This window comes from Caretta caretta, chromosome 9 (genome assembly GCF_965140235.1).
Source record: "Caretta caretta isolate rCarCar2 chromosome 9, rCarCar1.hap1, whole genome shotgun sequence".
NCBI classification, from domain to species: Eukaryota; Metazoa; Chordata; order Testudines; family Cheloniidae; genus Caretta; species Caretta caretta.
Window position 1 is genome coordinate 24,182,824 of NC_134214.1, and position 24,905 is coordinate 24,207,728.

Here is a 24,905-nt window from a genome sequence, read left to right on the forward strand (position 1 = left end):
GCAGGATCTATTTCTGTAAGAACTAAATAGTCCAGAGGAGAAAATATAATCTATTTAATCTACTTGTGAAGGAGGGTACTACCCCTCCAAGGGTCAGCCTGGAGCTTACAGTGAGGACAGCCTAGACGTAATCAAGGAGTCTCCCTGGTCCGTCTTAGTACTGACCTGTTTAAGCAGGAGCAGAAGTCATCTGGCTTGCCAAGGGTGGTGATTGCTCTCCCAGGCTCCAGAAGACTAACCTGAACAGACTCAGAGACGTTGCTTGAGGAGTTTGCATACCAGGAGTTGTGAGTTAAGGGTCACTTGAACTGCTATTACCCTTGATTAAAGGGAACACACTTATTTTTTATCAGTGTGTCACTTTTGGTTCTCACCTCCCAGCTCCCTTTACAGGGAAGGTTTGATGCTCACCTGGGAGAAAGTAAGCTGCAGTGCCAACCTTAGCCACAAAAGTGAGCACCAGGCTGGCACACTCCTTTACACTAATCATTACAAATGTAGGTTCATATTCAAACTCAAGGGTAAATCTAGGGAAGTTTAAGTCAGTATAACTTGTCCTCTTCTGGCCCATCATTATGTAAATTGAAACTGGGCTAGCGCCACTTACCAACATGTAAGGACTTGTCTACACAGGGAAACTGACCAGCCTAGTTGTACCAGGTATTCAGCTGTAGCTATGCTGGTCAATTTCCTCAATGTTATGCATCACTTTTAAAGGTAGCCCTTATTGTCTGGTATTTAGCTGTATGCCTGTTACAGAATAAAGAGGCCACATGCAGCCCTTAATCTGCAGTGCAAGTCTAACTGGGTGGAATTTTCAAAAGCACCTAACTGTTTTAGGAGCACAGCTCCCATTAATTTACAATGGGATTTGTGCTTCTAAATGAGTTAGGTGCTTTTGAAATCTCATGCTAATATCTGTGGGAGATTTGCACGAAGAATGTGGATAGAATATGACCCAAAACTGAACTAGTCTCTCTGTCTGCTGATTCCTTTGGGATAATTCATTAGCAAATACCTTTCTCTTATGACTGTCCCTTATAACCTTTCATCCTGAAGGATTCCAAATTGGTTAACAAACATTTACAGCATGGACCACATGAAACAAACTCTGGTGCAGAAAGTGAAAGTTGGGTGGCCCTCCAGCTGCACAAGAGTGGAAGAGAGGGAAATACCAAGCTGGGATTTACATTTTCCTAGTGTGTATGATGGATATAAAACATATCACTTCTGATGATGGTTGAGAAATCTTCAGTAACCACAGATGAATAATTATAGGGTAATATCCTAGACCCTGCCAAGTCCCCTTTGTTCTGCTCTCTTAAAATTGCCCTATATGGGAAACCAAGAATTCCTGACTGATGTAACTAGCTCTATGCTACCTCCACTCCAGAGTAGGGGGCCAGATGGGGCATGGCTGGAGGTGCTGCATTGAGCTATTCTCTGTGCGTGTAATGGCCTTTGTGGGTGGTTGCAAGCTGGCACAATGAAAAATAACCCTGAGGCTGTTCAAAGTTGCATTTTAGTTTTTTAGTTCATAGTCAGTTTTCGATTATGCTTTTACTGTGTCTTTCGTGAGTTTGATATTGTAAAAGTGTATTAACTGCTGGCTTTTCAGCTAACACATATGAACCATTTCTACTATCCAGTGAGTGGCCTGTTTATCTTCCATAGCTACAAAGCACAAATTAAAATGGGAGAAAAAGCAGGAGGCCAATATGCCAGTTCCTATTGGAAACCAAATCCACAGAGACTTTAAATACTTTAAAGGATTTAGAGAGTGGATCCATACTATATAGTGATAGGCAGATGTTTTCCATATGTCATGCAAATGCAACTTAAACATTCCAAGACCGGCATGTATAGCTTGTTATGTTATACATTTCTATATGAGACTTGGTTTCAAATTAAATTGTGCAGGCACATCTTCAAACACTAGAAAATGTGTGAGAGTATTTTGCATGTCTCTCTCTGATTGACTCTCTCATCTCTTCCCTTTGACATTTGGAAATGGCACCCTAACCACTTATGTTCAAATTCACCTTCATGCTCGTTTACTTCTTTAAATAACCAGATACTGTTTCCATATGTTGGTTGTTTTGTTTTAGTGTTTTATTCTCAGCAAAAGAGAAAAATAGTTACTGTGCATTCTGTTTCAGATTCATTTAAAACTACACTTACTCTGTCTGTCTTTTAGGGCTCAGTTAAATATCACCCAAATCTGAGATCTCATCAGCCAGTCTTCATTTACTGGTACTTGTACTCAAGGCTGAAAATAATGATTAATAGGAAATGTTTTCTATTTTCCCCATATTGCTTCACTTAGTGAAATTCCTCCTTCAGTAATTTGTTCTTTGGTTTCTTGGTCCAATATACATGTTGTACATCTGTGGACTTTGTTTTGTTTTTCTGTATTCCCCATGATTCTCAGAAATTCAAAGTTGTTAACATGCCACACCGGTATGGAGGTATCTAGCTATAGGGATGTTGGTATCAGAAAGGCCAAGATGGCAGATAAAGCTTTGAAACATATTTCTCAGGATTTCTCTATTTTCACTCTGTTAACAGGAAATTCCATGTTGCTGCGTGTGTTGCCCTCTGTGTATGAAAAGCGGCCACAGACAATTAACAACCATCTGACAGAGCTGGTAGCACTGATGTCTCAGCTAGAGCAAGCAGAACAACACCACCTTCTACGGCTATTTCAGATAGTGGCAAGGAGAAAGCAACCTGAGGTAAATGTATAATACCAGACATTGCCAGTGGAATAAGGTTATTCACTCTCTGGAGAGTTTATGTTGTTCAGAACATCCTGACAGTACAGTAAAATGTCCCATGTACAGCATGTACCAGGTCAGTGGTTCTCAACCTTTCCCATACCAGGAGGCTCCCATGTGACAACAGAAAGGGTTTTGGGACTCTCTGCAAGTAGCCATAAAGAAAGAGAAGGTGATCCTGACCCTGTTGGACCTGTTCGTGACCCCCACACTGAAAATCTATTAGACAGGACTAAAGCTCAAACAATGCAGCAAACATTTTGTCCAACTATTTGTTTGATTTGGTAAATGAATTTGCTTCAGCCACACTCTCTTTTGTGTTTGCTCTCTGAAAACATTTGAGCAGTAGAGGTTTACCTACAAAAATGGTGCTGGAAAGCACACTTTAGTGATCTGGATGAATATTTGTGGAAATTGAACTTTAAATTCAAATGGATAAATGTGTGTGCTGGACGCGTTTGTTCACTCAGTCAGACAGGCAAGGAACCCCACCATGCTGCTTATTCAACCAATTACAACTAAGCAACACAGCTCAAATTTTGAATATTTATGATCAATCCATGTAGTAAATTTATGAGACGCTGGTTGAAAAAATGCAAGGAAATTACTACCTTCCTATGGATATTCTGCAAGAAGAAAAGGACACTGAATTTGTCAAATAAATTACTTTTTGCCAATTATTTGCTCAGCTCTGCTAAAGAGATGGTCAAATTGCCAGGAAAATGTTCAGAATGCTGACATTTTTACTGAGTTAGGGAATGTAATGTAACTATTTTACATAATATAAATATACTGCTATAATATGCTGCTATAAATACTACATATTTGCAAAAAACCTTCGAAGAGCCAGATTTTTGCAAATGTTCTTTAATTACTGTAATTTAAGTCCATGGAAGTTTAATGGAATCTGTACAGGCTGCCTTAGGCTGTCAGAAAAGATTTATTGGGGGTATTTAAAGCTGGCACTGTTATCTGGCCAGGGATGAAGAATCTAAAATGGGAGACTATCCACCCTGACTCATCTCATTTTAGCTTAAAATTTCCTACCACTTTTGGTTATTCCTTTGGCAGTTATGTATTGTTTCTCATAATTACATTTCTTTTTTGAAGATAAGGATGTACGAAAAAGGCTTAAATAATATTTAAAGTCTAGTTAAAATGAACTAGTGTCAGCATATGAGTGAGCAAGAGTGTAACTAGAGCAAAACTTGTGCTTTGAAAATGATACACCTACTTACACAAGCATGACACTTATAAGGCACAGAACATTAGAACTGGGTACAATGCTGGCTACTTTACAGAGCACACATTTAATAAATCTTCATAAAAATCAACAGTAGTTTAATACAGCCCCCACAGTAGCCAAGGAAACCATATAATAAATATACAGTTACAGAGGAAATGTAACTCCCTTTGAGAACATGATATTTTTCAGTCAAATGGGTCCCATTTTACCATTGCTTGTGAGTCAAAACACTTTCCTCACATGATTCATACTGTCATTGTTATGTGCTACATTACTTTGTATGTCATGCACTTCCTAGTAAAAATGGGATGAGCCATTGTGAAAAGATGATGCCTAAACCAAGAAATATACAAATATGCTTTAAAAACCTGATCCAATGTTCACTGAAGATGGTGGAAAGACTCCCAATAAATTCAGTGGACTTAGGATCATGCCCTTATTACTCAATCCAGATCCATGTAACTATCTATGCTCGACCATGGCCATCTTTAAACTACTGCATGTTTCTACAGTGCTTTGAAGCTATGTCACATTACATAAGTGCTAAGTATTATTTATTATTACTAACAGCTTATACTGTCAGCACATCTTCATTATGTTGACAGAGTATTGATTTTTCCTTATTATGAGCAGTAACTCTCCAGAGTTCATGCACCAGTGAAACAGTCACATTCAACTTCTCATCACATACATGCATTACAATGGTAGTGTGTGATCACATAAACTGAATGCATCTGATGAAGTGAGCTGTAGCTCACGAAAGCTTATGCTCAAATAAATTTGTTAGCCTCTAAGGTGCCACAAGTGCTCTTTTTCTTTTTGCAAATACAGACTAACAAGGCTGCTACTCTGAAATATATGACAACAGTCACTCTGACTTGGATATATATTGATAGACACTTAATAGTCATACAGTAACATGCACATACTGGAATATTGATGCTGCTGTAGCTGACCATACTGCGTACTGCTTACTGGATCTTTCACAGTTTTAAGGACCAGATCCTCAGCTGCTGTAAATTGCTGTAGCTACACTGAGGAAAATGGAGCTACATCATTTCACACCAGATGAGGATCTTGTCCCTTATTCCTGTCTTTGTTTCAGCCACTAGTTTTAGTCAGTCTCTTGGGGAAAGCAAGAATTTCTACAAATCCTTAATTTACTGCCTCACTGGAAAGATTCGCAAATTGTTTTAATCAATAAAACATAGCATTAGCAAAAGGAGAAAGTTTTGGTTTTCACCAGTTAAGCATTTCCTTAATTATGAAATGTTGCAGTTATGCATGTAGAAGTTAAGGCAATAGCCCACACTTGTTCCATGTGTGGAACTGAACTCCCCTTGACCTCAGTGGGAGCGCTATGTGAAGATTGTCACAGGTGGAAAATCTTTAATATTACAAAAATGGATTGCATAGTTCAAAATCAAAATCTAATTGCTCTTTTATCACTGCCATATGCAGTATTTGTCTTGGCTCCATTACAAATATATTTGTGATTCATTTTCCCTTTTTATTTTATAGGTGCTAAAAGAATGCATTCCTTTTCTAATTGGTCACTTAAGAGACCCTAACCATAATGACATTATCCTAAATATACTGATAGAAATATCAGGCTATGAACCGGTAACGTTGACCAGTTTTCTTCCAATGCTGAAAGAGATTGGTGAGAGTTTTCCAAGCCTCATTGGACAAACTGCAAAGATTTATGGAGCTGTTGGGCACGTTGATGAGGTAAATAACTAATTTTTTTAAAAACATGTTTTCCTCCCTTTGTTTGCTGGGCCCTAAGTAAAAAATGAGAGGCCCCATTCAGTACCTTCTGGACTTGCAACCAAGCCTCCCAATTTGTATACACTCACAATATTACTGCCAAGTACATATAAGACACTATGTCACAAGTGTAACATTAGGGTGAATAGGCAAGCCGATAGCAAAAGAGATCAATCAGGGTGTCGTAATTGCTGGCTGCAGTCATGTCCAGCCATCCGAAGGAATATAGATACAGTACTGAGTCCTGAAGAAGGGAGACATGAATTGGTGTGGAAGTGGACAATCTTCCACAAAAGATTACTGGACGGGGGCAGGGAAAGATAAAGGTCTAAAGAAGAATTAGGACTGTGCATCAGATGCAGTATGTCTCCTTTTCTGTTTATGGGTTCTGGAGTTGTTCTCTTCTTAAGTCATATTTTAAAACTTTTATATAACAACACAAAAAGATCATTATTTAGATAGCAAAGCCAAGTGAGACTGCAATATCTAGTGTTTAAATTAAAGGCAGAGCATTTGGGAGGGCGGGGGGAATCTACAGCCTTTGTATGTTGTTAAATTTAAGAAACAAATAAACAGTCCACAATGTTGTTTTAATAAGGCAGTAAAATACGAACTTATTTGGATAACATAATCTAAATATTTGGCTGTGTGTTCACAGTTAATTGGATATTCTATGCACATGTCCTTAAACTGAAACTGTTCCCTGGGAACGATGGACCAGAGTCTCATCTCAGGAACACCAATGTAAATCTGGAATGACTACATGGACATTATGGAGTTACTCTGGATTTACACTGATGTAGCTGGGATCAGAATCTGGACCAATGGGATTATTACATATAAAAAGTCAATTTGTGGGAACACATTCCGGAAACTCCAACTCTGTACACTGTCTTTTAACTCTGTATAATAGGAAGGTCCATGAAAGTTTGGATGGGAGGGTTGTATTGTATGGTGTGCTTGCAGAGCTAAAGGAATTCTTTTGTGACCATAATGTGATATAGCACAAGGTACAGTGGCTGCCATCAAATGTCATTCATTAGCTGTAGTTGCCAGCTCATTTCCTTTTTCAAGTACAGACAAAAGTGTCAGTATCTCCAATACTGTTGGGAGGTGTGTGTGTGTGGGGGGGGGGGGGGGGTAAGAGTTGACTTTTTAATGCTGTGGATTTTAATTCAGTACTTGTCACCTCTCTCCTGGCAGCCTGAGTGAGCATAGATGATTTTTTTTTACAGGGCCCCACTCCTTTGAGTAATCTCGCAGCATGCTGCAAAAGGATCTAGGCTCACAATGCTACTGGGAGGTGCATGGCTGAATTATGACTTTGCATATCATGCTAATAACTTGCACCATTAAGACTACCCATTTTAGTGCTTTACTCACTAATATGAAATCTTGATGTCATTCTAAATGGAGACCACAGTTAGCAAATAGTGAATAAATGACTGCATGTGTAACTAATCCGTATACTACAGAGATAACTATAGTACATAAACCTCTTTCATACATACCCTCTTTGAGGATGGAGACTGAACCCCTGTCCTTCCACTCCTAAATGACAGGTATCTTATTAACAATAGTAGTAGATCCTGTATCTTCTTGGTGGTTCAACCAATAGAGGGTAACATCACTCACACACACAAAGACATTTTGGTCTGTTTTCTGTTTTAAATGCCCTAAATCACTAACTATATCGGGTTTTGTTGAGGAGAGCACTATAGTATGTTCAATCACTTTGTAATATCTCTGTCATAGTCCATCTTTAGATTTATAGTGGAGTGACTGTCAACCCCATATGCTGCACAAGCTCTTCTACTTTGCTGATGTCTGCAAGTACTAAGAAATATAACCCTTGCTGAGATTAACACCGGAAACCTGCAAAGTACTCTCTACTCAGAAGACATGGTGTGTTCTGAGGACACTGAGCCATTAGATAGAAACGTGGCATGTCATAAATTCTAATGAGGTTTTATATTCATTCCTGTGCATATGTGCTTTATATGTCGTTCACAGTTATTAATAGACATTTTCCTTCGATTTCAAATCAATAGCCTGTAAAATTAAAATTGATGTTGTGCTAAATTCAAACAACTTATGCTAAATGATTCAGATTTTTAGATTTGTGACAGAATTTGATTATAGACAGAACCTGCATGGAACATAGTAAATGTAAACATTTTCACAAACATAGTAGTGGTGCCTATGTTACAATAACCTGATTAGTTTATTCCAGTAAGAGATAAATCCTACAGTCTCCTCTCACGTCCTACACAGAGATCACTAAGGCAGAACTCCCACTGAAGTCAACTGGACTTTGTCTGAGTAAGGCTATAGCAACTGACCCTCTCTGTATAGATCAGAAGTAGAATAACTTTGGAATATCAAGAAACAACTTAAATGTTTTGAAATCCTTTATTGAAGTTTATTTTCAAATTGTCCATTAAAATATCAGCATAATGGTATTTTGCTCCTGAGACAACAGCATTCATTTTTCTAAAAATGTAACTCGACATTTAGGTTTCTTTCTTCAGCTAAAAGATCATTGTTTATTTCAGTGATTCATCTTGGGCTTAGGCCCAGTACTGCAGCGCCTCCCATAAGTTTTTCTTGCAAGCGGGTTACAGGGTCGAAAAAGTAAAACATATACATTATATTAACAGAAACTCATATTTCTGAATAATTTCTATGGTGCAATTGATTCCCTGGGGTCAAATATATGGAAAGACACTAAAGTAACTCCACTATAGTGTGTTCCGTCTCAGGAATTGAAATATAATGCGGATTGTATAGAGCGCATAAATGCAGATGAGTCAGGAAAAGGAACATACGGAAACAGGTTGCACAAAAGAACTTTTGCTATTGTATCACACAGGAGCACCAAGTGCAGGTGCGCACACGCACACACACGCAGAGCTTCCTAATGTGACTGCTGCTCCCAGCGTGTTCTTCAGTGACTACCTGATCTAAATAAAAGATGCAGTTAGACTATTCAGCCACTAGACCGCAGGAGACAGAATACAAATGTCCTGCATGCAGGTGCTCTCCACATTCTTACGTTAGGAATTTACCATAAGATTTGCCTTCCTGGATCAGACCTTGGGCCCAGATCCACAAAAGTATTTAGGCTTCTAACTTCCAGTCCTTTGGTTCATCTTGTCCTCTACCTTGCAACCAGTAGAGTGAATATGTCTGAGGAAGGTGAAAAGAGATATCATAAAGTACGGAAACCATGTGCTCGGCCACCCCCCAAACAAACAAACAAATCAAACACAAACACAAACAAACAAACTTCCTGAACCCATGCAGGTACTTAGGTTATGCCTTGAAACATGACATTTGATTATTGTTATCATTATCTTCATTTGCTTAGCTACAGAGGATTCCAGGGTCCTAAATAGTGATATTGACCTACAAAGAATCTCTGGAGTAAATACTCTTTCTCCTACCACCCATCTTCCTTCATCCCAAAATATTTCTTTTGTATCGTGAGGCATCATTGTGCCTCTGTGTTCTGCAGATTGTCACACAGCTTACTGACAGACATCAGCACACTGAAGTAATAAATATGTTTGATGAGGAAGGAGCCATAGGCGGAACTAGAAGGGAAGACTGCAAGCTCTGATAAATGATTTGCCATCAAGATGAAGGTGCAGTTCAGCTGGCTTAACCCAACAGAGTCTCTGTTATACTGTACATTGCCTGCTCCGGTGTACTTCAGACAGACTCAAGTTATATCTAGCTATGTTTTGTCCATCACTAGTGTTGCAAAGGATAAATTGATGTGATAAGAACACACCAGGAATGTAGTGAAGTTTATGGGAAAATGCTCCTTCATGCAACTGTTTTGATGGATGGGGAATTGTCATTCCCATAAACTTAGGTTAGGTAGTTGCTTTTATTTAAGGCGAGAGTCTGATGGAGAGGAAGGGGGAAATTGGGCTGTGACCATTTAGATTCTGGTTCAGGGGACGAGTTCAGGGATTGGAGGTGTATTCTGCCTCTACGATCCAGTTGGTTGATGGGGAGATTAAGCATGCGAGGGCTGATAAATCAGTGCAGAAGGCAGGGGCCCAAAAATCAAGGCTCCATGTAATTGTTTGTACCTTGCTTAAGTGTCAGTATAACCAGCTGTATTTGAAAATCAATTGATGACTTTTTTAGAATGCACGTGGTGGTGATGGGGAGAGGGGCAGCAAGTGGTGTATATACCATCTCTATGAGCACTTCTAGTCTAAGAATGTCACTTTTGTTTAATAATAGATTGAGTGAAATATACTAGCAAAAGTCTTTTTTTTTTGTTTGATTTCACTTGTTGCAATAGGGCAAATTCTGTCTTTTGGCTCTTGATTTGCAGTATATAGTGTCACAACAGACAGGCAATAGCTGTCTGCCCACAATGGTGGAAAGAGCACAAGAAGAAATAATGTTTACTATTTCTAATAGAGCTTGGGTCATTTTAAATTAGATCTAATTAAACAAATCTTATGAGAATTAAATCAGACCTCTGTTTCAGCTCAGCAAGTATATCTGCCATTAATGTCAAAAACCCAGGCTAGCAGGGCAGAGTGAGCCAAAATTAGCTTGTTGCTGCCTTTTAGCATGGTTAGGGAACCTAGTAAATTTAACCTTCCCCAGCAATTGATATTGACCAATCCCATGCAGCATTTGTTCATTTCTACAGACAATTCTTAGCAGCTCACATCACACAAAAGCTTTACAATCTCTAACTAATTAAACCTAAAACTAGCAGAGCTGTAATTAGAACTGAGGCATTTGATTCAGGTTCTGTATTTAGTCCATTAGACCATTTTTCTCCCATTTGAGAGCGTCACAGATCCCAGTAGATGTGTATTGCTTTAACCACTTTTCTGAGGCATTCTGCTACAGCCTCTTTGCTGCAGTGGTTCGTAATAACCTCCTTATAAGTGACAACATTTAATCAGTACATTGGCACTTCAGTTGATTTATACCAATACCAAGTATAAGGGATTAATGGTCTAGATGGATTTTACATCTCATACAGAGACTGAAATATTAAACAGTAATAAATCAGTTTACAAAGAAACAATTTGCTGAGTATTTTTCCTATATATTTCATCTGTCATTATATGTAGAGGTATAGCTACCAAACTTTCTTCTGTCTCAGCCTGGGGCATATACCTGTGGTGTATTTCCTCTGAACTTATCTTCTGTTAAGTGTTTAGTAACTGAAGTTATTTCCTGTGTCATATGTCTTGTTTTCTAACTAGCTGTAACATGCTGATTTAGTGTAGTGTTTAGTTACAGTCTGGCTATGTAGCCATGAACATTGAGTATTTGAAGGGATGACATACATTTGACTTGTTTGTCCTTTTCCAGTGACATCTGGCAGACCTTTCACTAGATATTGAAAAACATTTATAGAAGGAACAAGCAAAGGTGAACTTTCCAACACTGTCAAGCAACTCCTTTTCCCTTCTTTTTTTGCTTTTTAAAAAATGTCCTAAGTCAGCATTTCTCAAACTGGGCCCCACTGATCAACTCCTCCTCCTCCCCCTCCCTCCCAGTGCCTCCTGCACACTGGGGAACAGATGTTCAGTGGCATGCAGGAGACACTGGGAGGGAGTGGGAGGAGTGGGAATGGGGCGTGCTCATGGGAGAGAAGAGGCAGGGAAGAGGAGGGGCAGGGGTGGGGCTTTGGGGGAAAGGGGAGAATGGGGGCAGGGCCTGGGGCTGAGCGGGGACCTTGGGGGTCTGTGAAAAAAATTAGATCAAAATAGGGGTCTTCGGGTTGGTAAAGTTTGAGAGCCGCTGGTAATGGAAATTGTCTATCCTGATGCAAATGGCCAACTGGATTAGGAACAGTACAGACAGGAAGAGGAATGTTCTTTGGACCTGGCTGTGTGTCCTGCTTATTTGCCTTTACTTACTGACTCTTCTCTGAACCACATTATTCGATAGGTTCAGGAGACACTGACGTATTTCATATTGTACTCAGGCCAGATGGTGCATTGTTAAGGCTCCCAAACAATTTGCCAGTATCTGCTGCCTGGTTACACACACTTATAACCTTCTGAAACATCCAGCTTCAGTTTTTTGGCCTGAAATTGTCCATGCTTAGAGTCAGACTCTCATTCCTGCTGTGGCTACTTTTCGCTGGGAAGAAGGGCCAGAGTGTCATATGGGGTCCTACACACCCAGCTTCTGGTTAGGGAAGAATTCCTTGGTGCAGGAAGTAAGGAGGATAGCTACAGGCTGTCCTTCAAGGACTCCCCTACAACCACTGGTGTGTCTGGCTTGCAAGCAGCATGTCCAGGGTGGGGTTGGGGGCAGGAGGGGTGTGTTGGAGATGAGGCTGCAGCACAGAGCACTATGGAGATGCGGCACAGCCTACGGAGGTTACTCTAACTTAGACAGGCCCCTGAGTCTGTCTAAATTATGTCTGGGGCCTGCAGTGGGGAGAGTAGCCTAGACCCAGGAGGCTGCAAGGGTGATTTAAAGCTACCTTCACCCTTCACCTCCTGACATGTAAGTTCTGTACTGTATAGAATCTAATCCTTGGTCTTTGCCCAAACGGTGCATTGCATGTTGTTATTGGAAGTTTGAGCATTCCTGAATTCTGGGAGTGGGGGGTAAAATATACAATTACTAATGTTGTTCCTGAAAGTTTTGGTACTGGGCATCAGTACTGGTTAGTCAGTACTGGTGAGTCACAGCATCTCAGTAGTATCATTCTGCCTGGTATAATTTGTGCATGCAACCTAAAATGTGATGTTTAGCTCTGATATTTAAAAAGGAAAAAAAGTGGGCTGGAATGGTATTTTAGTAACAGTGTAATATGTTGCCCTGTAGGGTGGATTGGGGTCTGTATACACGGTCCCTCTTTGGGGGTTAAGCAGGTTTTGAAAGCTTTGGGGAGATATTTTGTGTTGTTCATCGGGGGACCTTTTTTGGTGTCCCATAATAACACGGTGGTCCTCAACTCATACTCCAGTTTTCTTCCCAAGGTTTTGTTAAAATAGTGCATTAGCTCTCTTCAGAGGTTCTGACATTGAGCAGGCAGAGGCGGTGGCGCTGTTTTGGTGTCTGCAGAGCCCCTGAAGCTGCCCGACTCTCAGCTGGAGGTAGACTTTTTGAAGAACAAATTCATTTCTTTGAATCCTTCAAAAATTCCACTCATCTATAACCTTTGGATGTTATTTATGACAGTGCAGGAAATCAACTAAAGATAAAATAAGCAGACACACAGCTGGCAACATAAAAGCTGAACAGATGTCAAGTATTTAGAAAATGAATAATTAGTGCACCCAATAAAAATAAAGAAGTAATAACCTCGTGCAAGCATAGCTGTTTAGCCATAAACATTGCAGCAACTGACCAAAGGAAATAGCCTAATTTATTCTGATGGTGGTTTGCAACAGAGATGTATAAGCAATAAAACAACTACTACCCATGCACATATACTGATGACCCCTTCTTATCTTGCAGCTCACCTTGGTGATGCAAATATTGTGTGTCCTGATAGTCATTCTAAATATGTCTCTTTTGTGATTTTTCACCTTTTTTATATAAAATAGCTTGAGTTGGAGCTTTGTTACAGATATGCCATTTGCATAGGTCAGTTAAACTTAGAGGAGAATCAACCACAGAAATACCATATGAAGAAAATAGGTGAGAACTGGAATAACAAAGGTATTGTTGGCATTTTTCTATTTGTTTACAGTTTATTGGGAGTTTAAGGCAGCTTGCTTAAGGTATTTTTACTATTAATTGTCCTGATCCAAATCCTGAAGTCTTTATTTATTTACTCCTAGTTCCTTCCTCTGGGAGGTTTATTTGAATGAGTGGGCAAGGATTTCAGGATTTGGCCCTTTTTGGGTATAGACTGTAAAGGTAGATAGATAGTACTGTAATGCCTTCTAGCTTCTTGAAGCAACTTCTTGTGCTGTACTAAAATGTATTCAGTACCCAGATAGTTTAGGTAGAACCCCTAAAGAAACGAGATCTTGCTAGAAAAGCCTAATACATCCCCTTAGATTAAAGTCTGTCCTCCTTTCACACACACAGATTCCACTGACTTTAGTGGGAGGCTCATGTATGAATCTGAAGGCAGAACTTGACCCTTAATTGGCAATTTTTCAAAAGTAAAGTATCTCCAGTTTGGGCAGGATAGTCAATCGGACATTTTTAGGAATCCTACAAATGCTGAGTGTTTTGAGCCAATACAGTTTTCAGCTCACCAATGTATCTGGAGTTACTCAGGGTTTCTTTTCTAGTCTCCTGATCCTGCTTGATTCCACACAGCAAATATTTTTAAAATGTTGCCTATCTTGATTTCTTTATTTAAAATCTTCCCCCACAACAGGTAATGTAATACCATAAAATGCAAGAGATGCTTTTGGTAAAGCATATAAATATACAAAATAATCAAGCTTAAAAAGCAATGGTTATTTACATCTAAATACATTTTATGAGGAGTTTTTAATCTAAATTGTGGCAGAGATAATGGCTGCTTTCATGCTGAGTTTTTTCACTGTAGTTTTGCTTTGTATAATAATTATGTATTATATTACTAGCTACAGTTTATTGTTCTACCCCTTTCTGAGCAAACAGCAGCATTTTAGTATTGCTGGAATCATTCCAGCTGGATCAAAATATCATTAAAATGGTGGAAACTTCCATTCCAGTTATGTCTGCTGCAAATATTGTTTAGGAAACCAAAAATGTGTGTTAGATGTTAATTGAGCCCTTGTTTATCTCCTGAAGGGAGGAATGTCTTCTAAATAAATTAGTGAATATATACCAAAAAGTTAAGATCTCTCAGACCCATAAAGAAAAGAGAAAAAGGCACTGAGTCAAACCATAGCTTTTCAACAGATAGATTCGCTATGGTTAGCTTTTAATAGATGTTTGAAGAGAAGAAACAACTCATCCTATGTGTAGTCACTGTGCAGTATATGAGATACTGCTCCGTTTGAAATGAGTCCACTAGTTTTTCTTTTATAAATATTTTTCATGCAGTATTTTCATGTCCCAGTTGTATTGGAAATTATTATTTTCTTTCCTTCTTAAATAGCCCAAGAAGAACAGACATGAGAATGTCATTACACTGAAGTACACGCGGAGTATTGTTCTGCTAATTTTTGGGAAACAAAAAAAGAAGTTTTGGATTCTGCTACAATGTTTTTATTTTTATTTACTATAGATCCTGAAAGCAAAATTTTGTCCTGGTTTTATAACAACTTGTAAAGTATGTACTGAATAGACTGTGATTTCAATGGAACTACACCCATTTACACCAACTGAGTGTCTGGTCTTGAGTCTGTTTCATTGGACCTGGCTAGTACTGGTGCAATTTGTGGCTCCTGTGCACTTTTCTCAATACTTGTCCCTCTAATGTTTTGATGAATGTGGAGTTTGAATATATTACAGTTAATGGAGCAATCCTAACAAAACAGAGAAACCTTGGTACATCTCATGGAGATATACTTTAGGATCTGATATAAATAGACATACACACACACTTTCAGAACTAATACATATATATATATATAGGAGATCCTAACACATATCTCTATAAGAACAACATTTATATAGGTAGTTTTTATTACACTTGGAGATATTACCAATTGCAAGGAGGAGATCCCAGAATATCTTTGAGAAAAAAACTATAATATCGGCATTACCTGAGGAATTATATTAGGATCTGCGACAGTGTCTACTGAATGCCCAAACTCTCACTGGCTTAGTGGAAGCAAGAGCAGGCTCAAGATGATAGCAGTGATTGATAGAACCCTCATACAGGGTGAGGCTGGTTAGTTTAGACACTGCTAAAGTGTACAAATGCAATAGCCCTGATCAGCTCTGAGCCCAGTAAAATTAGATGGGAGACACTTTAATAATCCTTTAAAAAAACCCAGACATTCACATGGAAAAACTTTAAGGAAATGCATAACTAAAGTGATAATGTTCTGTATGCTGTTAAGCTGCTGGTTGCACTGTACAATCGTTTTAAATGTTGTTCTACAGTTATGCAAATGAACTACCAGCTGTTTAACAGTATATAGGGCTTTTTCACCTAAATTGTGCATTTCCTTAAAGTTATTTACGGGAAGATTTTCTAAGTGAATGTCTATTTTGGCCCTGATTCTCTAAAGCCCTTTACAGCACTCTGGTAATGCAAAGGGGCCTTAAAGTAGGTATAAATCTTCATGCTGCCAGAGGGGCTTTAGTGTAAATGAGAACCAGGCCCATCATGAGAAATAATTCCTGCCCTGAAGATGTTACAGCATAACGAACAACAGGGGGGAGAGGAAATACTGGACAGAAAGGTAAACAGATCTTCCCAAGTTCACACAGCAGACCAGTGGCAGAGTCAATGATAGAGCCCATGTCTCCTGATTCTTATTCCTGTGCCCTACCCACTGGGCCAGGCTGCCACTCTGAAAACAATGTCTTCAGGAGTTTGTCCTTCAAGTCTCTCTCTACAGCTGTAAATTGTAAGTCAGGTGTATTGGTGTCAGGCCAGCATAGATAATATAGAATAAAAGGAACTGTATGTAAAAATAATGTCATCAGTTGATGCAATTGTCCTTTTCTCAGTAATCCAGGAAACAACCACTGCACGTTTCCTTTGTGCTTTTCTCAGTAACATACACACAGTCGGCTTTAGTTTTAAACAAATATTAAAGGCATTCCTTTTAAAATGGATTTATCTTCTTTTAATGGATAGGAGAGAGCCAGGATGTGTCTGATCTATTTGGTAAATCAGCTGGCCAACATGGAACACTCGTTTCACCATATTCTTCTGCTGGAGATTAAGGACATCACCGACACCTTCTCAAATATTCTGGGCAACCAGAGCAGAGATATCTACCGTATGAGTAACAGTTTCACTGCCATAGCCAAGCTTCTGATCAGACAACTGGAAAACTACACCACATTAGGAAGCAGGTAAAACTAGTTTCTGTATTAATCTTATATCTGGATAAGTGGAGACATGTGTCACGGTGTGATGAGTGACAGGAGTATACAATTATGCTAAATGTACTCAATTAGTAATGAGCTAATATACAAGTACCTGCAGGGAACTTCAGTAAAGTCAGGATATCAGAGGTTCTCTACCATCACTGTAGGCTGCCACCTCTAAACTTACTTTCAATCAATTTTATATCAAAATCGGATGCCATTCTAGAAGGCCTGCTCTAGTTCAAACAGGACTTAATGCAGAAAGCACTTGGCAAAATTCTATAGCCTATGCTGTGCAGGAGGTCCGACTAGATGATCAGAATGGTCCCTTCTGGCCTTAAAACCTATGAATCTAGGAAGGAGGGATGGTACTAGTATCTATTCTATTTTGCACCCTCCAAAATACACCAATATGATGAGAGGAGGATTGCCACCAGTCAGAAGGGCTGAAAAGCAGTTAAATGGTTAAAGGACTAAATAACAAATTGCAGAGTAGGAGACATCAAGGCCTTTTAAAAGGTGGAATAATTTTGCTAGGGAAGTGCTGGAAGCCCAGTCATCTGAGTCATTTATATTGGGTTGAGCAAAACACTGAAGAATATGACCAATCTGGAGTTGGCAAGGGACTGGAGTAGATTTGGTAGGGCTTTCCCCACTCTACTTTGTGATTCCCTAATCAAACATGAAGAACCAGACAACCATTCAGCAGTAGTGAGGAAGATCAGAAAGTACAGCGGTAGTCTTAGAGAGAGCTGGAAAACATCAGAGGGGAGAGTCAAGGAGGCATCTGGAAGGGTTAAGGGAATCCTGAAGACAAGTGCCAAGATTTTCAAAACAGGAGTCCAAAGACAGACTTCTAACTCCATATATAGGCAGCAGAATAAGTGATCTGATTTTCAAAAGTCCTGAGCACGCGCCAACTCCCAGTGAAGTCTGTGGTTCTACTATATGCTTAGGACTTTTTAAAATCAGGTCACTTATTCAGGTGCCATATGGATTTAGGAGTCTAACTTTAGAAGTCCATTTTTGAAAATCCTGGCCAAGGGCATTATCTCTAATGGCAGAGGAATTGCTACAAAGAATTTCACAACATAGGAAGTGTACCACTTTGGAAGGAGTTATAGCTGGCAGTGATAAGGGAAATGTGGTGGCATTTAAGGGAGGAGGTAAAGAAAATTATTTTTAGGACCATTGCAGAAATATCAAATAATGATTCTGCTCATACACTTACACATTGCTCAGTGTTTGGGGCACTCCTGTTTTCTAAGACTTTTGTCCCTTCTCCTATCAGAAGTAACTTAATACACAGATTTTCAAGTATTTATTTTAACTTTTAGTATCTCACGAGGAGGCTTCACCATACCTTCCTCCAGATAACATGTGTATTAGCTCAGTTGACAGGAGGCATTGCTCAGATTTTCTAATGTGGAGTGAAAATAATCCCTGTGACTTTCATTTGAGAGCTTGAAAAGCCTTTGCTTGAAATAAAATAAACAATATGGACCTAACTTCAGTGGAATTACCCCAGACTTGAATTTGTCACTGTGCTTCTAAGTATGTGACTAGCTTCTCATGTGGGGACATCAACAGAAGAGAAAGGCATAAGGTTTGTATCAACATACATGAACTGGCCACTGGATTATTTCATTTCAAGAGCCTTGCAGGTGTACAGAATGTTTGACAAACACGTAATATAATAAACAATATCCCTACTCATAGAAGCTTACAATCTAACTCAGCCAAATACAATGTGCAGTTTACAAGATCAAATGCAGAAATAGGGATGGACAGCACCAAAGCAGAGATCAGTGTTGAAAGGTGAAAGTGTGTTTTAGTTGTGATTTGTGGGAGATTTGTAGCTAATCATATTACTTAGTGCACTGCTGGAAAGTGTTTGGATACCAAGGTGCTGGGCTCAGTATAATAATCTGAATAGAATAGCAAGAGGTTGCTTGGCACCTGAGAAGAGAGGGGTTATTCCAGATTTCAGGAGCTATGTGGAAGTGGTATGGTATTAGGGTGACCAGACAGCAAGTGTGAAAAATCGGGATGGGGGTGGGAGGTAATAGGAGCCTATATAAGAAAAAGCCCCAAATATCAGGACTGTCCCGATAAAATTGGGACATCTGGTCACCCGATATTGTATCCAAGTCTGGGAGAAGAGACTAAGGGAGAAGGTTGAGAAGGACCTAGAAAATGTAGTTACACTCATTGGGTGCTGTAACTGGATAATGCAAAAGTTTAAAAAACTCTTCTTCCTGAGAAACTAAGTTAACATTACCTGTAGCTGGATTTTTGGCGTGTAACTGCCTTGGACATGTCTACTGAAGTTTGCACTCTGAATATAGTGCCCCAGGTCATAGTATCTCATACTAAAATGATCATCTCAGGAAACATCTCAGGGTATGATAGAGGTCTATAAAATCATGACTGGTGTGGAGAAAGTGAATAAGGAAGTGTTATTTACTCCTTCACATAACACAAGACCCAGGACTCACCCAGTGAAATTAACAGGCAGCAGGTTTAAAACAAAGAAATGAAGTAGTTCTTCCCACAACATACAGTCAACGTGTGGAACTCATTGCCAGGGGACACTGTGAAGGCCAAAACTATAACAGGGTTCAAAAAAGAATTAGATAAGTTCATGAAGGATAGGTCCATCAATGGCTAATAGCCAAGATGGTCAGGGATGCAACCCCATGCTCTGGTTGTCCCTAACCACTGACTGCCAGAAGCTGGGAGTGGACAACAGGAGATGTATCACTCAATAACTGCCCTGTTCTGTTCATTCCTTCTCAAGCACCTGGTATTTGCCATTGTCAGAAGACAGGATATAGGGCTAGATGGATCATTGGTCTGACCCAGTGTGACCATTCTTATGTTCTTTTACTTTCGCTAGGAGTATATTTTACATAATTTGATGCATCCAGCAATTTTTTTAAATGGCCCAGTGATTAGCTCTGCACAGTTGTTGGATTGTTTTACAAGATTTGATATGTCCAGCTTTTAAAACAAAAAACAATAAACCAGCTAAACACCTTCTGTTCAGTTGTTGCTCACAGACTGAGAGCAGTGCTCCCCATTTCGTATACTTTGAAGAAAGGGACACTAGGAAGGATTTAATGCACAAAACATGACCTACAGTACTGTCCCTCACCTTTCCATCATAGAGAAATCAAAAACAGCTACTGCTATTTCTGTGGGTCACACAAAAAGGTGCTTTGTTTTCTCTAGGCAAAGCAGTTACCAGAAGTAACTCCATTCCCAGAGCTTGGCTGAAATCAGTCAGGGAGGCTGATGCGTGCTGAGGCTGGTTTGATGAAAGGGCTGAACTGTGACTCTTTGGCCTTAGCTTGCAGGTGCATCACCATGAGTGCTGAGGGAGCACAGGCCAGGATCCAGGCTTTGCAAGCAGGCAACCTGTGCTCTTCCAGTGCCATCTTAGCGTCACTGGGGAGGGGGTGGGGGGACTCCATGACCCTTCCCTCATTCCTCCTCACCCTTTCTTAGGTAGACTAGCTAACAAGATCACCTGATTAATAAATACATCTCTACTGATGTTAGCCCTTGCCTCACAGCCCTTGATTCAGAGAGCACGTGATGGGATCAACCCCTGAACCATATGAAGAGCTGATGTAAAGAACACCACAAAGGAAGACATTTGCAGTGGACACCAACAAGTTTGATCTGTCCTACAAAACCTAGAAACTATGCTACATGTTCATGAATGCCTTCTATTGGCACCTTAGCTAGTAACTCTTCACATCTGTACAGACATAGAGTTCTCTCATAACATCTCCCATCTTATCATGGCATCTGAGGGACAAAATGAGGCCCTCGCAGGGCTAGTCACAATCTAGCCCTTTTGGTCTAAGATGATAAACAAAAGCACTCATGTAGCTCAAAAGTGTGTCTCTTTCACCAACAGAAGTTGGTCCAGTAAAAGATATTAGTTCCCTATGACCTTTTGGGGTGCAATCCACACCAGAGAAGGTCTGTGTCACCCCTGCCCTGAACCTTGGGTGCCTTACAATGCCTTGATGCTGTAGCTCCCACCTGGGCTGCTCACAAACAGCCTTCCACCATGCACATCACACTCTGAGTGTCTGTGTACAGCTGCAGCCTGCCAACATGCTCCAATCACACTCTGGCTTCTACCAGCCTGGGTTACCACAAACCCAACACACTCCCAGACCTGGATTTTCCCTCCAGAAATGTGTATTCTGTATTACACTGTCCAACCCTCTCCTGGACAGTTCAGATAACAAAGGTCCATTGTCCCTGTAAGAGAATAATATACAACAACTTGCCTTCTTAAATGGAGTTACTCACACAGTTCACGACACTGGATTAATTTTGATTAAGAACAAAAAAAGGTGTATTTAACTACAAAAAATAGGTTTTAAGTGAGTACAAGTATTAAGGCATTAAAATCAGAAATGGTTACAAGAAAAATAATGATAAAATGCTTTCTACTGCTAAAACTTTACAAACTACGCTTGGTTTAAGGTAAAATTCTTACCATATGCTTCCATCAGCATTGCTGACCAATCTTCCAGTCAGGTTCCCTCCCAAAGTTAAAGAACTGGATTTTTGTGTCTTCTTGGGTTTAAACGTAGCTACAATAACACTGCAAAAAGCACTAGGGGGCAGACCTGACTCCGGGGAGGTCTCAATCCTCCAGAATACTGGGGGAGCTGCCTCAGCAGGTTCTGAAGTCTGTGGTCTGGGTCCTGTCAACCTCATGTGCAATCCTCAAAACCTGCTCACCACCCCTCCTGATCTTAAAGGATCTCACTCCTGACATCTAGGGGTGAAATCCTGCCTCCACTGAAATCAATGGGGCATTTTGCCAGTGACTTCAATGGAGCCAGGATTTCATCTCTAGATCCTAAGTCTGTTCTTTGGGTCCCCCAAACCTAGAACACAGTAACGAATAACCATCAGTGGTCTATTTCTTCATGACCTGCTGGCTGGAATCCTCCAGGGACAGGGCAGGGTGAATGTGGCACAGACCCTTTAAAGCCAGCCAGTCTCTGAAGCCAGTTGGCCTTATTTTCACTATGCTCTGGTTCTGGGAGCTCAGAGTGAAGCTTTTGCAGCCAGCTGACTTTGGAGAACCTGGAGTAGGGCCTGTGAAGCCTGCTGGTTAGCTCTGGAGAAATTGCTTGTAGCTTCTTATTGATCCACTGGGGTTGGGGAACCCGGAACACTGTGAAGAGGGACAGTGCAAGTCCAGGAGACAGGGCCAGATTAAGGCAAGCCGGGGCCAGAGGCACAGACATGGCACGGGGCTCTGTGTTTTAGCCCTGCCCTCTTTTGAAGATGTGGTGGCACGGGAGCTCTCTTCTCTCCAAACAGACTGAGATAGTGATGTGGGGCTCCTCACCCCTGCTCCCCACACACACACCAGGAGTGGCAGCAGAAGTTCATTCTTTTCCCTAAGGAGATGGTGGTGGCAACAAGGGGTTCTTCTAGCATTTACCCCAGCAGTTTAGCTATATCTGCTTGGGTTTTGGGACCCCTTGCCTTCCTACCTCATAGAGCCCTCTGCTTGCGTGGTGTTGTCAGGGTACCCCAGAGTAGTGGGTCTTAGAGTAAATGTCCCATTGAGATGCCTGGGGCAGTTCACACCTCTTAGAGCTATTGTTTCAGACTGAGACAGCCATCACTGTATTGGTGACACCTGAGTTACATTTTCAAGCTGTCCTTAGTGACCATGAAGACTACATTAAAAAAATAAATAAAAAAGAAAGCTGAGAGTCTGATGTACTCACATGACTCCAGGAGCTGGGGCTGCCTTAATCTGGCCCTGCCCAGGGGATGTAACCAAGCTTCATTTAACCAAAAGTTCTCTTTAAAAGTAAGGTGGTATGTTTTATCAACTGAGTTTAGTCCAAAAGATAAACAGAAAAGCCTACAGGAACAGTTACTGAAATTGCCCCTTTCCCCACAAGTTAGTAGCTGCCAAATGGACAAAATAAATAGGGAGAAAGTATTTTCAAATGTCTAAATAAGTTTTTCTAACCCTCCATCACCAGCACCACGAACCTCTTTCTAATGCACCTCGTAACAAAGTACTTTGACTGTTCCAGTATTTGTCCCACTGAGGATAGTTCAAATGATATTTAGTGTAGTTTACAGCGAAGGTACACTAGTTGCTATTTTTACTGAGAGCTGTATAAATACCATTATGTGGAATGTGACAGGTCAAGAGGACAGAAAGGGAAACTACTTCTATGATAAAATTCAACGCAGATGTCATCAAGCTCATAAATGTGAGGAATGGCCTCGGAGGCATGATAATGAGTGGAAGCCAAAATGCTGGGGTCATTCAAGAAACAATTAATTGGCATTCTGGAGAGAGTTAAATAGTAAAAAAGAGAGGAGCCCCATGGAACTGAATCATTTTTAAGGAAAGCTGTGAGAAATTTATGCAACTCACCTGGTGATAAAGTGCTTGGTCAAAAAATAGATCTGAGGCCCAGATCTGTAAAGGTATTTAGGGGTTGCTGCTGTGCTCAGTATTGCAATGCCTAACTGATTGAGGATCCTAAAGCTCATTTTCAAAAGCGATTTAGGCATTTAGGAGCCTAAATCTCATGGACATTGATGGATAGAGGCTCCTAAGTACCTAAATCGCTTTTGAAAATGGGTTTTAGGATCCTCAGGCATTGCAGTGCTGAGTTCAGCAACACCTAAACACCTTTAAAAGTCTTGGCACTCGCTCTTGCAAAGAGTTTATTAAAGTCACTGGAGAATATAACTGGGAATAGAAAATAAGTCCATGTGAAATAACATGCATGTGTTGGAAAGTAGTCCAAGAGTAACTAAAGGGGAATAATGTCAGTTGTCATTTGTATTGTGGGAATTATAATGAAGCAGTAGAAGGAGGGGAGGCTTCACAAACCATCTGATAGAAGAGTTTAATAATTATTGATCTAGATCATGTTTGTTCACTTGATAAATTAGTAATACCAGGAAGGCTCAAAAGGTATTCCACCCACTGAAATGTTATGATATCCCTACGCTACTCCATGTCTGGTGCAATTGGTTGAAAAGCAGAAGACATTTTTCATTAAAATGTCAATGAAATATTTTTCAATCTTTTCCCACAAAATTCTAAACTGAAAGAACGCACTTTGCTGAGTGGAAGAAACCCCTGTGGAGAGTGAGAGACATATATTGCTTTTCTAATATTTGGTTGTGTATGTGTGTTTGACTCTCACCAGAGCATATAGAAAATTGAAAAAACAAAGTTTTAACATTTCAAAAGTGACCACGTGGACTCAGGGCCAAATATGTTACACCAATTCAAATCCAGGGCAAATCACGAAGTTGCCATAGGGCTTCAGTGGAGTTGTTCAGGATTTAATTCTTTTCGATATAGGGCAGAATTTGGCCTTCAGTCCACAATGTAGAGAATAAATAATGATAAAGGAATAGGATAATAATAAATAAAGGAATAAAAGGATAATAAACCATCAGGCTGCACTGTGTAAAGGCTCAGCAAGGGCCTCATGTTAGAATAAAAGAGCTTCTATTTCTGAAAGTATGTAAACATCTAGCTCCTTGACTGAATGCACACTGAATCACAATTAGCTGTCCCAGGGCTTGGTGCACTTTCCATTGAAGTCCCCTTGACTTCACTGGGCTGTGGATCAGGCAGTAAATGTTGCCATATGCACCTGCAGTTCTTTGTGCTATGCCTTACACAATTATAGGTGCCAAATTAGAGGCTGAGTTGACATACCTTTAAAAATATAGGTATAAGAGGTCATAGAATAAAACAAAGATCTTAATCGAATGCAGAACTTTAAAAAACTTACACTATTCCCTGGTTTTATATTTCAGAGGCTTAGCCAAGGACAACATCAGATAGATGAGGGGCAAGAAGAAAAGTAGACCAAAAGTTAGGAACAAAGTTAAACGGTGTAACTCCACTGCCTTCATTGGATTTAGCACTGATTTGTACTAGTGTAAGTGAGATCAGAATCAGGCCCTGAATGTGGAAATATACCTAGTAGCTCCAGAGCTACTGTAACTACTTAATTGCAGAAAGTTTTTCTTAAACAAGAGTAACAATTCAGAGTATTTGTGCTGTGAAAGAACAATAGACTTTTTATCTGTGTGCATGAACAATAACCCATTCCTTTTAGAATCAT

The 24,905-nt window shown here is 40.0% G+C and overlaps 1 protein-coding gene across 13 annotated transcripts in view; it reads left to right on the forward strand.

The window, feature by feature from the left end:
- Nucleotides 1–24,905, forward strand: part of VEPH1 (ventricular zone expressed PH domain containing 1) — a 180,998-nt gene that overhangs the window by 48,901 nt on the left and 107,192 nt on the right. For all 13 annotated transcript variants that reach the window (XR_007358459.2, XM_075132162.1, XM_075132160.1 and 10 more), the window contains 3 exons: nt 2,569–2,735; nt 5,545–5,754; nt 16,505–16,725. Coding sequence is in view for 12 of the 13 variants with exons in the window: in XM_075132162.1 (XP_074988263.1) it covers nt 2,569–2,735; nt 5,545–5,754; nt 16,505–16,725 (598 nt within the window). In the remaining variant the exon portion in view is untranslated. The remainder of the gene's footprint in view (nt 1–2,568; nt 2,736–5,544; nt 5,755–16,504; nt 16,726–24,905) is intronic.